The sequence below is a fragment of the Triturus cristatus genome, chromosome 3_2 (genome assembly GCF_964204655.1).
Source record: "Triturus cristatus chromosome 3_2, aTriCri1.1, whole genome shotgun sequence".
NCBI classification, from domain to species: domain Eukaryota; kingdom Metazoa; phylum Chordata; class Amphibia; order Caudata; family Salamandridae; genus Triturus; species Triturus cristatus.
In genome coordinates, this window is record NC_140584.1 from 1,064,268,061 (window position 1) to 1,064,285,904 (window position 17,844).

Sequence of the window (17,844 nt, forward strand, 5' to 3'; positions counted from 1 at the left end):
CCCCAACCTGGCTACGTGCAGAAAAATAAAATGATAATAATAATGTGTTCTCATTTTATTTTTCCTTGTTGCATCTCTCTGATAGCAGTGGGGCGACAATCCTCCGCCTTAGCGGAGAAGCCGCTGCTGTTCCTGTATAACAACCGGTAGTACCATTTTAACAGTTGAGCAGTGTTGGGATGGGTGGCTTTAAACAAGTAAAAAGTTGTGTTCATTAGGTTACAAAATCTGCTTCTTTTACTCTCTGGCACAGCTTTTACAACTTGCACATTTGCTATGCAACATGTGCATTTTTGTGAACTTACATAGATTACAAGATTATAAAGATTTTGCAAGAGTCCTACAAAAACTTCAAGTTGTTTAAAAAAACACACCCAAATGCAGAGGTCACAGAATACATCAAAATAACAATTTTACCTGACATTGCACAAGTAACTCTTCATGTGATTATCTATATTGTGTCAATGTAAACATCTTAGTCTTGCTGTCTTCCGCAGTGATGTTATTCAAAGTTACCGATTGCACCTATGAATAGGTCTAGCTGTGGATAGGTCTAGCTGTGGATAGCTGTGTGTGCTGGCAGTGCAATACAACACACAGGAGCAAACTCCTATGCAGTGCCGCATGATTCCGCGTCTGGCGTGCCCCTTCCGTGGATGAGTGACACAATTCTGGGCCTCTGCTAGTCTAGATGCCTGACGGTAACAGGTCTGTGTGACAGCTAAACCAGCCACAGATGCTTGACAAATGAGGCTATAAATGGAAACAGCCAATTACCCAGAGCATCCACCACGCACCTAGAACCTGGAAGCAAAAAACAGAGCAGGAGCCAGGACTTGAACCTAGATATAGCCCACTGTCCACAAGACATTCGGTAGATAAATGTACTACCAGCTCAACTTTTAACTAATGCCAAGCAAATGCATGATTTACTATGTAGCTTATAGCAACGTTTTAAGGACCCAATGTACCAAGAGTCAGTTTCTGACACCTTTCTCATGGCATACAGGCAGCCCAAACACACTGCATCGGATATTATAACATTTTTGAAGGGGGGCGAGGGGGGGAAGGGGATTTTCGAATGGATACCATCTCAAATATCACCCAGATCAGCTGTGATTCCAAGATATCTCGATAACAACCAGGACTGTGTTTCTTCAGTGATCTTTGTTACAGGTCTCAGGAGAATTGGGTAAATTATTCACTAAGTATCTTTCAGTACTAACTAGCATTCCTGTGTGCACTGTCAGCAGAAGCCGGCAAGGACTGAATACAGAAATAAAATATTTAATTATTAATTGTTAGGGCAATTGACAAAGCTTGGGTGAGACCTAACCACTTTCTTCTCTCCTTGCACAGCTCAATAAAGAACCTTTAGCAGGGCAATGGAGGGTGGGGATCATGCTGGTATAAGGCATACCAGTACATCTTTTCTCCCAGATGCATTATGGTAAGTGCAGCGCATGATAATAGTCACTTTAGTTTACTTGCAGGTTGTTTGCCATTCTGGTTGCCTCCAGTGCTGCACATCTCTGGGCATGTGTTACTAGATTACTGCCCTTCATCAACAGAGAGCAACGCATTATTTAGGGGTGCTTAGAAATGCTGCTTCAAGTCTTTCCATGTAAAGCACCCCTCATATACGGCAGGTCCACAGGGGCTCATCAGCCAGAAACTACAAGGAGGAGCTAATCAAAGGATGGAGGGAAGCTCTCTCCTGGCACACATTCTTACCAAGATATGTGATGGTAAATGCAGTGCATGAGAACAGGCGCTTTAGGTTACTCACAGGCCACACTGTCCCAAAGGATTTTGGGTTGACAAAAGCCGGGTATGCACATGTAAACTTAAATTGGCTTGCCAAGCACCCCAAACAAACCAATTTCTCATTGCCAATGAGTGCCAACTAGCGGGTAACCCTTGCCAAGGATATCCAAAAATGGTGGTGCCAACAGTGGGTGGCAAACACTTGATGAATTGTGAGAATGAAAACAATGAACGGGGCATCCACCTGAATACATTGAGTGGAATGTTGCCGGCAGGCAGTGTGCACACCCATCCCACAGTGGGTTGACAAACCTGGAAGATGCAGCTGTGTGTCTTGGAGTGGTGTAGAACCTGATATACTGAAAGTGGCTTCCCAGGCAACCGCAAATGGATTGCTCCTTGTGGGGAGAGCCATGTACCACAAAAACACACACACAAGTCCAAGATATCCAGCAATTGCTATGCCAACAATGGGCAGCAAACCCTTGCTTATTTGTGAATATGAAAACTATTGATGAGTGAATGTATCAGAATGCCATGGGTGGACTGAAGCAGGCAGGCAGTGTTCCACTCACCCTGGTGCTGCAGCTGACAAAGCCACAGCACAAGTCAATGCTGGATGTTAGAGCCTCGGTTTCTCCATCTGCCATATATTTTAAGCATCCTCGTTCAATCAAACACCAACTATTGCAAACGTTTTGTGCAAAATGATCATCATCACAAATCCAATCAGTCAGACCTGACTTGGTCCTAGATCCCACTTCTTGAAGCTCAATGACAACACAACACAGTAACACACCAAATTTGACTCAGCTGAAACATACCCATTGGAGTAAAACATGACGTCCATTAGGAGCGTGGCGACTGCAGGGAGGGTATCTGGATCCAGGCTAGTGACACAGAACATGTTGCTGGGGCTGGAGAGGGGATGAATCACAGGTCTTTGAACTGGAAAACAAACACACAGAAGGTTTGGTCAATATATCTAGGCAGGAAAGTGTCACTATGTCCACATTCACCAAGCGCTACTTCTGAAGGTTCGCTTAGCCCAGAAAAGCCTTGTGTTTTTATGGGCCATGTAATAGGGTGATACACAAGTGAGTAAACGATAAAGACAAACAGGTTTGTGCTTATACAAATCAAAATAGGGTGTGAATAGAATCAAATTCACACAACATGTACCTTAGCATACAGACCAAAAGACAGAAATAAAAAAGTTGAAAAACATAAAAGGACCTAACTGCAGACAGCCCGATATATGAAAACTAACCTGGTAAAACTAAAAAATATAAACACCAGCATGCTTTGTGTTGTTTGGGAGAAAACTGCACTATGTGTTCTAACTGACTAGCTTAATCAGTGTCTTGCTACTTTCAACATTTGAGTGTCACATTTTTTACTCATAATTAGTTTGTTTCATTCAATTCACTTTGTGATAACATTTCTGAAACGTGTTTTTTTCTTAGTCGACCAAACTGTGGTCAGAAATCACACAACACGTTCTTAACTAGTTTTTTCAACCTAAATTCTGCCTTCTCGATTTGAAAACTGCTTACAAACAATACAAAGATAATTGTGTAGCTAAGGCAATACAATGTAGGCTATTTGCTCTGTTAATTCATAAAAATAAATTATTGGTAATGCATTTGTTTGTTTGTTTTCCATGCCATAATTTAGGAGTTAAACTCTTTAATAAAAATTAGAAAAATGTTGCAGTGGTGGTTTGTTGATTGCCACATGGGATGTTTCTGTTCACCTCCACACAGGGGCACAGACATCACTAGTCATCTGATGACCTTGAAGTAGTCTCCTGGGGTAGGAAACAGGGCTCCACAGGAAGGTGAGAAGGCGGTCCATGGCCACAAAGGGGATGTTCAGGAAAAATACATGGTGTACCCTAGCTGAATTCTGAATGATCCTCGAATCACTAGGAATGCATAAATGAACTTAGTCAACAAGGAGAGCGCACACAAGAGGAGCCCAACTCTTGCCTAACCTGGAGATATACTGCTGGGAGTTGAACCTGGTTCATATAGGAAAATCTCTGACCTAACAATAGGACATTTCATTGTGATCACACCCATCTTTCATAGTTTAAACATTACATTTCTGGTGGGGAAGAAGTAGTCAATACATTGGAGACCACATTTCTTTCTGCTCATTCTAGACACCTAATCAGAGCTTCATTTAATCCAGTTGCATCCTGATGACAGGCGTAGCTGTCCATTCCCACCACTAATGGAATACCTTTGTAGGTTTTCAGAACAAGCACCTTACATTTGTATGTTGTATTATTCTAAGAATGTTAAACATATGCTTTTCTGTTGCTACGTACATGGAATGTTTGGATTCAGTCTAGCTGATGGTTGGGAGCAAGTGAGAGCAGTAGAGGCTTGCTGGTGGATGGGGGTCCTTTGACAGTGACTAATTAATAAAGTGTTGGACTGTCAATAGGATTTTTGGTGCTCCTGCTCATCTTTATATATGTTTTGAAAAACCAATGTACCTCGGCACTCTCTAGATATTTTACAGTTTGTCAAAAAAGTATGACATCATTTACAATTCAGCAAGTAGTGTGATTACTCACAGGAAACCAACCCATACAATAAATCTGTTGCATAATATCATTTAATTTTAAATATACACATTTCGTACAAATAAATTCAAACAATGAACGGGATGTGATCCAAAATACAAACAAATATTCTTTAAAAGTCCACGCAGGTCAAGATCATATGGCCTCTTTGTTAGTGGTGATGGATAAACAGCCGACATGTGTTTCGTTACAAGGTAACTTCTTCGAGGCACCAACACTATTGATATTGATTTAATAATTCAAGCCATTTACTGTACATGATTGATGTGCAATCCTGTTGAACCATCACTACCATTGTTCTTGTATGTTCATCTTTATATACGTCTACTCCAGTATTTATTGTCTTGTAGACTCTTAGAGGGACAGTGAATACCTTTGGCTTCTGATTATGGGGCAGACCTCCTGAGAGTGTCAGTGACCACATTGCACTGTGGTGGTCCATATGTGAAGGCACAGGAAGCATAATCCTTGGAAAATGTAAACTTTGTGTTTATTTCTCAGTATTTACTAGAGACGTAATTTTACAGATATGCAGCAGATCTAGACCGGTAGCGCCCATATGCAAGTTGATGAAATATAAGAAAATGTTGTCTTGGAATTAAGAAAAAAGATTACTTCTTCGTATCAATGGCCTCATCAACTAAGGTGGTGACAAAACAGATCATCTTGTGGGACGGCAGCCACCTTCTTCGGCGTTACCTGGCTCCTCAATATCTATGCAAGAGCACTGAGATAAGATAATAAACCAAGAGCAGTCAGACCTGAGCTGGGTACAAACATGAAACTGAAGAGCAGCTCAGACCCTACCTGCACCATTGTCATACTGGTCATTTATGCTGAACAAGGCGCAGCAATAGGGACATTCTGAAGTTTAGTGATTTGTTATTCAAGGTTAGAAAATGCATTGGTAATGTAACTGGGAATATTACAAAAGAAATAATAACAATAATAATAACTTGTTTAGCGCTTTGTGCCACAGCATTTTCCATTTCTAAACAATAAGTTGGCTTTGGCAAGATTTGAACAGACTACCTACAGCTCAGGACACATGCTGAGGGTGCTCACGCTACTATTAGACAACAATCTAAGTTAAAGTTCTTGGTCAAAGGGTAGTTTCATATGTTTACTAGCTTCACAGAGGCTCAGGAGCTTCCGCAAAAGAGCTCTACTCGATTATAATCATGATATGCATCTATGCTGTCATGCTGAACGTGGGACCAGGCCAATGATCTACATGATGTTGTGAGAGGATGCGATGGGCTAGAAGCTTGAGACCCTTTTGATTTGAATGAGGTATATGCAGCTATCGAGGATGAGGACGGCTAATGATGCTGTGGATAAAGATGCTGCCAGAAAATGCGTTCTGTTGGGAGCCTGAGAAAGTGTAGGACCCAAGGGTTCTCGCTGGACACGGGCACTAGAGGCAGGGAAGGGTGGGTTGAGCGTCTTTTGAGTGAAATACCATGGGACCCTGTGTGGGTTGGAGTGGCGAGAGGGATATTGTGGGCGATTTCCCTCTCGCGGGGATCAGGGTTTTTTTGAGGCACGTAGGTTGTCAATTGGTGGATCTGGAGTGGGGGTGAAGTGTGGAGGGAAGTATGCATAGTAAAACTGGGCCGAAGCAGCATTAATCTAGAAGTTCTGGCAATATAGTATGCAGGAATATTATTATTGGGGACAAAAGGCTATTAATGTAATGGATGAAGCAAAATAAAGTTCGTGCAATGTTAATGGCATGTCAAATAAGCAGATTTACGGGGGCCTGAGTAGATGGCCAACTTCTTTAACTTCAGAAATATTTTTGCAGGAGAATCATTTGAAAAGTAATTCTCCAGAACAGTTTATTCTGAAGTTTTATTCAAAAGTGTATTTTGCTTCGGGAAGTCTGACAGTGAGAGGAGTAACAGTGTATTTATGCAGAGGGCTGGAGTGGGTGGTTTCCCACGTGTTTAGAGATCTCCAGGGAAGATTGATTTGGTTAAAAGTTAGTGAGAAAGGTAATTCCCTTGAACCTGGGTCAATTATTATGCCCCAGTTTTCGATGAACCTGATTCACAAAGACAGATTTATAATATCGCTATTGGAGAGTCGGTCCGATAATCTAAGGGGGAGATTTTAATTTCATCCAGGAAGTGGCAAGAGATACATCGAATAAGAATAAAAAAAACAATTGAAGCCCCAAACGGAAAAAGTGGTGGATGCACTGAAGCAACATTTTCAACTACTTGATCCTTGGGGTAGTGATCATCCTGATCTGTCACAATATACCGGCTTCTCACATCGCTTTCATTCAGCTACCCATATTGACTATTTTTTAATTTCCCTTTCACTAACATGGGCAAACTCATTTTCCGATCATTCCCTGCTATCATTGTACTTGTGTTTGATTCATTCCCTGCTATCATTGTACTTGTGTTTGATTAATTCCCTGCTATCATTGTACTTGTGGTTGATCAGAGGGGAAAGGCACACCGGGTAGCAGTGGGATAGGAATCTTCTTACTAACCAAGAAGGGCTGAAAGATATGAGAACGTTCATCCGAGATTTTATTACTCTGAATAGGGGAACAGCTTAATTGCTCTTGTTTTAGGAAGCCTTTAAGGCTATAATCCAGGGGCGGATCATTGCTTATAAGGCGCATCAATTGAAATTATGTTTCAGGGATGTTACTCTCACATAGAGGGTCATTTGAGTAAAGCAAAGTGGGATTTGAGGAAATTCTTTATCATGGAGAAGATCAATAGCTAGAGGGCCTTTCAGCAGCAGGTATACGAGGAAAGCCAGATGGTTGGGAAATTTCTTGCATGGCCAATGCATGCGGATTTAGCATGATGCTCCATTTAATACTCAGTTCCAGAAGTCAGATACTGGGGAGCCGGTCTCTGGTAAGGCTAGAGTATCCCAAGTTTTCCAGCAGCATGATAAGGCTTTGTATAAAAGTAAATTTAATATCTCGCAGGCCAATATAATTGAATATTTTCAGTCCATCAGGCTTAAGCAGCTGGCAATTTCACAGGTTGAAAGACTGGCCTCTATTATATGAGGGACAAAGGTTTAGGATGTTCTCGCCACAATGCCTAGTGGGAAGCCACGTGGCAATGATGGATTTCCGGTTTACTTTTTAAAAGTAGTCGCAAGTGAACTTCTATTTTGACGGAGTTATTCAATTTTCTGAAAGAAGGTGGGGAAATTCTTGTTTCCTTTGAGGAGTCCACAGTTGTTAATTTTTTAAAGAAGGATAAGAACCCAAAGGATGTTAATTTCTGCCGATCAAATAACTTATTGAACTCGGGTTATAAGTGTTTCATGAAATTATGGGCCATACGTATTACTCCGGCAGCCCAGACTTTAATACGTAATGATCAGACGAGGGTTGTGCTGGGTCAGGTGATGTCGGTGAATACGGGTTTCTTAATACATGCACTGGACTACTTTACTGTTAAACACACAAGATGATGGACGGAATGTTGCACATTGGCAAAACATTCACCCCCAGTCACAGATCTGGGTTTAATCCACCGTTATTTTGCTCACCACGCCACCCCAGTTGAGACATGGCTATATGCAAATCAGTCTTAACCCTGTGCCTCATGGGAACAGTCCAGCCCGAACTGCCAAGCCATGTCTTCCCTGGACCGGAATCAAGCATCCTAGGACTGGTTTCTGGGTTTCACCCCTCTTCAGCCAGGATAGCTTGACTCCAGTGGCGTAGCGAGCACGTGACCCACGTCTGGGCATACCCTTCCCACATAGGGTGAACAGCAAAACACACAAGATGATGGACAGAATGTTGCACATTGGCAAAACATTCACCCCAGTCACAGATCTGGGTTTAATCCATCGTTATTTTGCTCACCAAGCCACCCCAGTTCAGACATGGCCATATGCAAATCAGTCTTGACCATGTGCCTCATGGGAACAGTCCAGCCCGAACTGCCAAGCCATGTCTTCCCTGAACCGGAATCAAGCATCCTAGGACTGGTTTTGGGGTTTCACCCCGCTTCAGCCAGGATAGCTTGACTCCAGTGGGGTAGTGAGCACGAGACCCACGTCTGGGCATACCCTTCCCACATAGGGTGAACAGCAAAACACACAAGATGATGGACGGAATGTTGCACATTGGTAAAACATTAACCCCCAGTCACAGGTCTGGGTTTAATCCATCGTTATTTTGCTCACCACGCCAACCCAGTTCAGACATGGCCATATGTTTGGGCTGGACTGTTCCCATGAGGCACAGGGTCAAGACTGATTTGCATATGGCTGGGTTAAAACTGGAACGGCATGGTGAGCAAAACAATAATGGCTTTAGGCCCAGATCTCTGTACTGGGGTGAATGTATGACATTTTTCTTCATTCTGTCCATTAACTGTTTTTGTATTTGTCACCCCGAGTGGGACGGGTATGCCCAGACGTGGGTCCCGTGCTCTCCATGCCACTGGAATCAAGCTATCCTGACTGCAGAGGGGTGAAACCCCGAAACCGGTCCTAGGATGCTTGATTCCAGTCCAGGGAGGACCTGGCTTGGCAGTTCGGGCTGGACTGTTCCCATGAGGCACAGGGTCAAGACTGATTTGCATACGGCGGGGTTCAAACTGGAACGGCATGGTAAGCAAAAAACCATGGATTTAGGCCCAGATCTCTGTACTGGGGTGAATGTATGACATTGTTCTGCATTCTGTCCATCAACTGTTGTTTCTATTTTACTGTTAACCAGACTTGTGCAGCAGAAATAATAGATGATGCAGAGAAAGCATTTGACCTGGTCAATTGGGATGCACTCTTTTTTGCGGAATTTGTATTGTAATTGTAATGTGTAAGGTCTTTGTGAATTCCAATCTTGCAGGGGTAGTAAATATAAGTAGGGGAAAGTGACAGGGGTGTCCTCTGTCCCTAATTTTATTCACTTATTTTTATAGAGCCACTGGCTGTTAATATTCCGGAGAATGAGAGTATCGAGGCCCCCGTTAAGGGGCTGCCTAAACTAAATATGCTCTTGGATGATATTATCCTATATCGTAGGCCAGAGAAGCAGATTATCCAACGGGTGTTGGACGAGTTTGAGGTGTTTGAAGGGATTGGGGGGTATAAAATGAATCCGAATAAAACCGAATTGCTTCTTTGTAATTCCTTACCTAGTGGTCTCCCTTCTTCTTTGCAGCAACACGCCAGCTTGAAAAAACTGACTCGATACCTGGGGATCTTTGTAATGAATAACTACTCCCAGCTTTTTCAATTACACTGTCTGGTAATGCTCAAGAAGATAAAGGGATTATTGGATAGAAGGACATTACTCCCCCTTACATTAGTGGGCAAAGTAGCTCGTATTAAAATGTTGATTCTAGCGCTGCTGTTATTTCTTTTCTAGTTCTGCTGTTATCTCTTGGTTGTCCCCCATAACAGTTAAGAAGAGCTATTTTACTGAGCTGGAAGTACTTTTGGGGAACTTCGTGTGGAAGAAGAAGGCCTCTAGGGTAAACTTTCCGTACTCCGACTAGATATTAGTTGGGGGGGATGGCATTACCCCTTGTTTAGACATATTACGAAGCTGCCTTGCTAGAGGCGCTAGCAAGATCAAGCAACAAGAAGGGGGCGGTAGATCTTTTTTTATAGAAAAAATTATCAAGGAAGCAGAATATCAGTCTTCTTAAAAACAGCTGAACTCCCCCCAAAAAACGTTACAAGGTGTTCCGAGGGATTAGTGCCCGACTCCAATCGCTTTATTTATTGAGAAGCATTTCATCAGGCTTTGAGTTATTACCTCACAGGAGTGTAAATATGTTGGCTTGTCTATACCGCAAATTCAGTTAAGATTTTGGAAAGCTAATGTCTTTAAAGAATTAAGCCAATTCATGTTAACGGGTAGGTGTATTACTTGGCACGAATTGCAGACTAGTTGTGGTGATCGCTGTACATTGTTCTTTCTGGGGTTCCAGCAGATCACCCTTTTTTGAAAAATCAAATCTAGCTTATATCCCCACCCCGTCATGCGATCACTCTTAAGGTCAAACCTTAATGGAACTGGTATTTGGTATAGACTACTACGTGACCAGGGGGGCAGGCATCACGTGTAAAGCTTTTTTTGTTAAAAAAAAAAAAAAAAAAGGGCTTGTCCACATAATGCACTCACTCAGCGGCGGATTGGCATTACATTTTGTTAGCAGGGTATAAGGCTTTAAGGGCAGCAAATGTTAAGAGGATGTCCTTCCTATTTCGTTGGATGGCTAACTATACTCCTGCTGCCCTCCGCAGAATGTATCCGGCAGTAGAGGATGGGTGCTTCTGATGTAAGCAAAAGGGGAAGGGAGGCTGGCTACATTCTGTTTTTTTACTTGTCAGCTGTTGGAAGAGTTTTGGCAAAAAGTCTTTGCAGCTCTCAGTCTTGGCCTCCAGGTGACTATAGACCCGGTGGTGGGTGTGGCACTATTTGAGTTTGTCAGGAAGAGTGGGGTTCGGGTATTGGCAAGTGGGGACACATGTTTATGTCAATTGCCTCTATAATCGATCGTTCATTGATTTTACAGAACTGGAAATCATCCAGGGTTCCATCATTTCATCAGTGGTTTCACAAAATGCTCAGGACAAAAATATTTGAGGAGGCGGATGAGAGACGTGTGGGTGTTTAAAAAGATTCGAAGCCTCATGGTGGTTTATGGACACACAAGAAGAGTTTGACCCCAGTTTAGTAAGAGCACCACTGGTGGCTCCAAGAGGGATACTCGTAGATAGCGGAGTTTCTCAATTTACGCGCCTCTGTAAGGATAACCACTTTCCAGGTTATTCTTGAAGGATTGAAATATTTGTCCAGGCAGTGGGGGCTTAATGTGGCACATTGGCACTTTATTGACGGCTGATAGTATAAAAGTGCAGTATAAATGTTTACACCATGGTTTGTTCAGTACCATTTGGGAGGAGGAGACTTAAATTGCCACACGGTCATTTTATTGATTGCTACAATGTATCTCAGCATTACTGTTTTTTAATAGATCAATTGTGCAAAACTATGCAATGGTTCGTCTGATTGGACAGGATCGTAGTAGTATCAAATGGCATTTTGTATAAAATGTGCATGGCATCTTTTTGACCTGTAATTGGTCGGTGATTCTACTCCATAAAAATACAATTTAAAAAGAAATGTAACTGGGAATATATCAAAGAAATAATAATGATAATATTTAACTTGCTTAGCGCTTTGTGCCACAGCATGTTCCATTTCTAAACAATAAGTTGGCTTTGGCAAGACTTGAACAGACAACCTACAGCTCAGGACACATGTCCAGAGTTAGCACTTGATTCACTGGGTCATCAGGCCAGCTGAGGATCACGAAGTCATGTTTCCCAGTGCTCCTCCCAGAAGCTGTGGGCACAACTGGATGGTACTGTATTATGTAACTTTGATGTTTTTTGTGAAGGCTTCAACTATATTTGTGCTGCTGCTCCTCGTCTCTTTCCCTCTCGATTTCTTGCTGTGTCGAAAGAGATGAAAGCCTTACGAGCGAGTTTACCTCACGAAAGGGAATGAGAGAAGTTGGGATAAAAATCTAATCTCGTCATATTTATGAGTGACAGGTAGCACAGTGGCACTAGGAACATGGCGGACAGAAACTTCTGCATAACTATCGGCCTTCAGCGACAACATTGTGGGAAAGTGATCCAGATTTGAGGGTAAATGGAGCATTATCAACATCAGTGCCCTTATATAGTCTATTAACTGTGTTGGATTTCTTGCCACATTGGTAGCACACGTGATGTGTGTCCTTCCGCCCTACAGTGGATTGCAAGCATGTTAAGATGTTGTTCAGACACCAGTGAAGCACTTCCCCAAACATGTCTTATCTGTGAAAACAATTTCAGTAACTTGCACATAGATCTGGCTGAAGTTGATCACATATCGACTCCCCACACTGTGGATGTATGTCTTGTGAACGTGGACTCTGAGCATTGAATCAGACTGCTCTTTCAGTCATTAAAGACAGACTAGTGCAGCATATCAGACCAAAGGGTAGTTGGGACAGAAGAGCATTTGCTAGATAAAACGGCACCGGACCAAAACACGTAGGCAAACACAAAACTGCATAAATCACCATTATGGAAAAAACAAAACGAAATCCAGTCAAAGGCAATTTGTTTTTCGGGTAGGACGAAACTCTGGTTAGACATGATGAGGACACAGAACAGAAAGAAGGAGAAGCCCAGGTAGCTAAGAAAGGTTTAGGCTGTGGAAGAGAAGAAAATCGAAACCAAGGTTGCAGGCAATGTCAAAGGGAGAGCCAGGCATGGATGGGAAGGACTCACTGTGCGACCCCTGGCATCAAAAATCCTTTAATGTGCAGGGTTATATTTTCAAGACCCACTGCTAGGTGGTGTAATGTTGCCATATGTCAGGAATAGAAGCGAACATTCAATACAAATAGTATGATATCATCTTAGAGCCTGTCCCTGAATAGTGCTCAATGCGCTGATATTAACGTTTTGTACCGAGTATCACCCGCGAAGGTATACTAATATAATTTCATGAGGTGCTGTCTTCTATCACCCCAGTGCATTTGCAAGAGATTAGTAAGAATGCTCAAAAGAAGTGGAAGGGTATGTCCCTCCGACAATTGGTGGTTGGAAGAAGGCCCTCGATTGTTGAATGGGGGCAGAGATGGCAGTCTTCCAAGCTCGGGGGTGTCCCCAGAAACACAGGAAAATATGGTCCAGATGGCCGATTTATCAAGGAAGAGAATTACCGCCTCTACCGAACATAGACCCCTTCTAGAATGTCTCTCACATAAAAGTCCATACCTGAACTGTCCAGACACTATTATACTGTTACTGGTGGTCGTATATATCCTAATTTAATCCTTTTTTTGTGGGTTTTAAAATGTTCTGTGTCATGTTTATGTGTTGTTGCCTGCATGTTATGCAGGGGTTTCAGTTTTTCAGTGTACAGAGGGGAATGGCCCATTGTGTACCTTGAAATTCTGATAAAATATGTTTAAACAAAATTAAGAATGCTCAAAAGAAACTTACCAAGCTTAGACTTTGCAAATCCATTCGTTACACCAAAATTGTCAGCTGCCACAGTCTCCCCGTTCACTACTCTCAGGATGGTAAACTCGGCTGCAAGAGTGTGCATCACAAAGGGCAGGTCCCGCTCACGTATCTGAAAGACAAGGCATAATCAGGCATTGTTTGCCGATGGTGGGGTACTTCTGATCAGAGAGATTGTCATACAAAGAGCACCACACTCCAACTGCTTCTGGAACACTGGGTGCAGAAGTAAAGTGAACTGAAGGAGAGGTTAGGTAACTTTACCAATTATGCCTACAATTTTGTCTGCTTGTCTGCAGCTACACTCAACATGTCACCCACACTGGCACCCTCACCAACACTCCATGTTCCCAAGAATTGTTGGGTTCCACTGTGCCACCAGGGACCAGATGACACTCATCCAGATGAACTATAGAGGAATGCACTGGCATGACTCATCTTAGCGGGATGGTAGAAAGGAGCAAAACTGCTGTTTTGGCTTTTGAGTGTATATTTGCTTGTCTTAGCTTGGCTTCTGTCTTATAACGGTTAGAGTAGTAAGAATAAATCAGGAGGCACTCAAAATTCAGGCATTTTTGTCAATTAAATGCTTATTTAACATCAATGAAGTCACAGACAACACGTTTAATTCCAAGACCTTCTTCAGGGCATTACTTGCTAACATCATGGGGTCATCAAAGTAGTTGACAGTATGGAGGACTATGGCATTGCACATACATGTGCACAAGCTCTTTTGGAAGCTTTGCAGGTACTCCTGAAGATTTCGAGGTAGAATCACCCTACCCTGATGTAGCTGTTTCTGGTGCCACCCTGTGTTCTTCCTTCTTAATAACTATCATCCGTCTCTCTCAGTCCAATTCCTTTTTTTCATGCCTTTCCTACTCTCTTCCCCTCCTCTTTCTCTTTTATGGTTTTTCCCTCCTGTCTTTGCCACCTCCTTTTCTTTTGTTCTTGGTGACCTAATCTCAACTTCTTCCTCTTAAACTCCTTGCCTTCTCCTCTTGCTCAGCCATAGCTTTCTGCAGTGCCATGTGCAACTTCAGGGTGTCAGTCAGACTTAATCCACCCAAAGGAATTACTCCTAGACCTGATGACAACAGTAACCTTGAAACTAGGGGAATGTTTTGGGGAATCACTGAACAGCAAATCTGGGGGGACACTTGAGTGTGTCTGGGGACGCCTTTTTCGAAGGGGCTAAGAGCGCCTGACAACGCAGCACTTTCCCCCTGGCTTCCTAACTTGGATCCCTCCCAGAGTGCATGCAACCCATTTTCACTAACTGGTCTTAAACAAACCCAACAAAGATATCCCTATTCTTCTTTTTTGGGTAGCCATGTGAAACTAGTCCAGCCAATTTCTAATATTTATGACAAAGAAAGTACTTTTAATTTCACAGCTGTAACATACAGGGTCGTCCTTAATTGCTTTAAGTTGTGCTAAAAGTAAGTTGTTTTTATTTGAAGACAGTGCTTTGGTTTTGAGGTGACTCATTGTGCTTTCCACAGTGCACCAGAAAACAGAATCCATCTTACATAGTTTTTTCCGCCATTAGGTTCAGACGTGTTTTGACTGCTCTGTTACAAAGCAAATCCCAAATTTTTTACTAAGCAAATACCCCATCTCTCCACACACACACATACTATATTAAAATGTGGTTGGTCGTTGTAGAGGGTGCTCTGCATATACTTTCTTCTTACCAAAATAAAGTCTGTCTGGTAGGTGGAGAGCATAAATACTGAGATGTTCTGGTCTGCCAGTGGTGCGATCACTGATTTGGCAATCTTCGTCACCCCGATTGGTTGAGAGCTCGAAAAACTCCCTCCCCCAGAGACAACGTTCAGGGCCAGCCATGTTGCATCTGCTACGCTCAAGTGTTCAGACGACGGAAGTTCTGAAAATGAATAAAGTGCAAAGGTTACAATTCAGCTCTTTTTAATTTTAATGATCGAAAGGCAACAATGAAATAAAAAATAGCAAACAGAAAAAAACAGAGTAACATAGATAATATGAAATGGAATAAAACAGTCTGGTATCACTAACAATCAGCACAAGCAGTCATTCGGCAATGCTCCTTTGTGTGGAGATGTCTGCTTGGGTTTTGAGGTATTGTGGTATCATTCACTGGATGGTACCTTTAAGGCCTGTTTTTTTACCAATCGAATGTCCTATCAATGATAGCCAGCATAAATAATGTAACAATCAGTATGAATGAAATCAAAATGCTAAGAATCAATGGGTGCTGCATAAACTATGCAAAACCGAAAACAAAAAAACAAACAAATCAAGCAAAGTGTCTGGTTTCTGATCAATTAAGAGAGAGAGAGTAACATAAGCAGACAATAGCATTCCATTGGCAGACCTGCAGCATTTACAAAACAAAAATACCGTCTATGCCTATTGGGGAAAACTAAAAATGACTCCTGATACTCTCAGGAGTGTAAAATCACCACCCGAACACAAGCAGGATTTTCAGTACAAGTTAAACCTAACTGCTCGAAAGCTTTTTTTTTTTGCTGATATTTATATAGCCGAACTCGACCCGAAGGTATCAGGGCACTTTACCTTAGCACCAGTTGCGCTGCAGACAGACACACGTTCCTCCGCACAGGGAGATTAAATAATTTGCCCAGAATCACAGGATGTTGTTGAGTGTCCCTGCCAGACTCAAACCCATTTCTCCAACTTCGAGGTGGACTGCTCTAGCTTTTAAGCCACATCCTTTCTTTTACTGGGAATTCTTCCAGGGTTTTTTATTGCCAAATTTACGCTGCACCCTATGCTTTTGAGCAGTTTCATAAAAGACGGGCTAGAGCGTGAATACCGTGTATTAAATTTGTTTGACTTGAATAGAAAGAGGGCCATATCTTTTCCATTTTATTTTCAAGTAGTGCCTTTGAGCTCCATCATGTGGGACACACAAAAGCCATTGAATTGAAGGCTGGGTGTTCCCAAATCCAATCAGCCCAGAGCAAGGAATTCTATGGAATTGACATATTTTGAGGATACACTGTGGACTTCAAGATGAGCAGCATGATACAATTAAAGATATCCATGGTTACTTGAGTTAATATAAACATAGAAGGCCTGTCTCTTCATCACTTGTAATGACAGGCCCTTTTATGTTTTTTTACGTAGTTTTATATAGCAAGAACTTGACCCGAAGGTATCGGGTAAAAGAGAGCTTTACATAGCACCAGTTGTGTTACATGAGGACACATTCATTTTTGTTAGGCACGGGGAGATTATGTGATTTGCCTAGAATCACAGGATGATCAGCATCATTGCTGAGACTCGAACCAGGTTCCCCAGATTCGAGGTTGACCGCCCTAGCCGTTAGGCCAACTCCTCTTCCTAAGGGAAGCCAAAAAGCATTTCAGTTTGTGGGAATATTCACTATGCTCCTGGACTTCAGGTAGATCGAAACAGGAAATTCTGCACCCACAGACATGGAAAGAGCAAGTGGAGGAGAGGCGAAGAATGCTTGAATGATTCTGATCAAAGGTTAGTGTAGAGCAACTGATGGAGATGCATTGAAATGCAACTTCCCTACTGTTGCACTCTATCAGGGTATCAATTGTGGCACACCTTCTTTTAACACAAGGGAACTTCATTGGCCCTAGCGTATTCAGACTTAGTAACCTCAGGTCCTGATACACCTCGTACTCCACCAGTCTTCTATGTAGAGCCTTCGTCCAACTGTATCTTTTGTCCTGAAATTTGAGTTACCTTTAAAAAAGGTGATTCAGGATAATATTGTTGCATCAGGTTTCTGATGATCAAGAGCTAGACACAACTTAACAGTGACAGGCTTTTTTGGCCCACAGCACCTGAGAGCTCCGTTGTCCTTGAACCCATGTATTTTACTAGTGAGTTTCAAGACTATCCAACGTGTCATTTTGGCTTATGATGTCGGTAACGCCACCGCTGAATTTAGTACCAAAAAATCCACTCTTCCTGGTGAGTAAATACAGGCTTGAACTACCACCCATTCAGGAGACACTTCTATTGCCAGTAGTTGGTTCAACAGCAAATTCTTGCAAAGGTTGTGTTAATGCTATTTGGTAATGCAATACAAAACCATAAGTTACTTAAAAATGTGAGTTTTACCTCTAAACAATGGGAAAACAGGTACGTAGCTGTGGATATAATACGCAAAGTGCAGTGGAACTGGTAGAGTGTTATTAATCATGGCGCTTCATCAACTTGAATAACATTCTAAACAGTGCTTAATTTGTGTTGGTTTTTGGAGGTGTTGGGCACTGACATCCATTTTTGGTGACCAAGGCTTTCTTATTTTGCATCACTAGACTTTGACCCAGAGCAAGAGACAGAAAGGAAGAAAAGAAAGAAAGGAGGAGGAGGAGAAAGATAGGAGGGCAGAGACAAACTGAGAAAGGAGGGGTGAAAATACAAGCCGCAAGTGAGAAAGATGAAGAGAAAGAAAG

At 42.3% G+C, this 17,844-nt stretch overlaps 1 protein-coding gene across 1 annotated transcript in view; it reads right to left on the reverse strand.

Moving 5' to 3' along the window:
- CASTOR2 (cytosolic arginine sensor for mTORC1 subunit 2) overlaps positions 1–17,844 on the reverse strand; it is a 428,746-nt gene that overhangs the window by 56,030 nt on the left and 354,872 nt on the right. The window contains exons 3-5 of the mRNA XM_085649800.1: positions 15,097–15,290; positions 13,379–13,511; positions 2,592–2,715 (exon numbers count right to left, since the gene is read on the reverse strand). Coding sequence (XP_085505926.1) covers positions 2,592–2,715; positions 13,379–13,511; positions 15,097–15,290 — 451 coding nt within the window. The remainder of the gene's footprint in view (positions 1–2,591; positions 2,716–13,378; positions 13,512–15,096; positions 15,291–17,844) is intronic.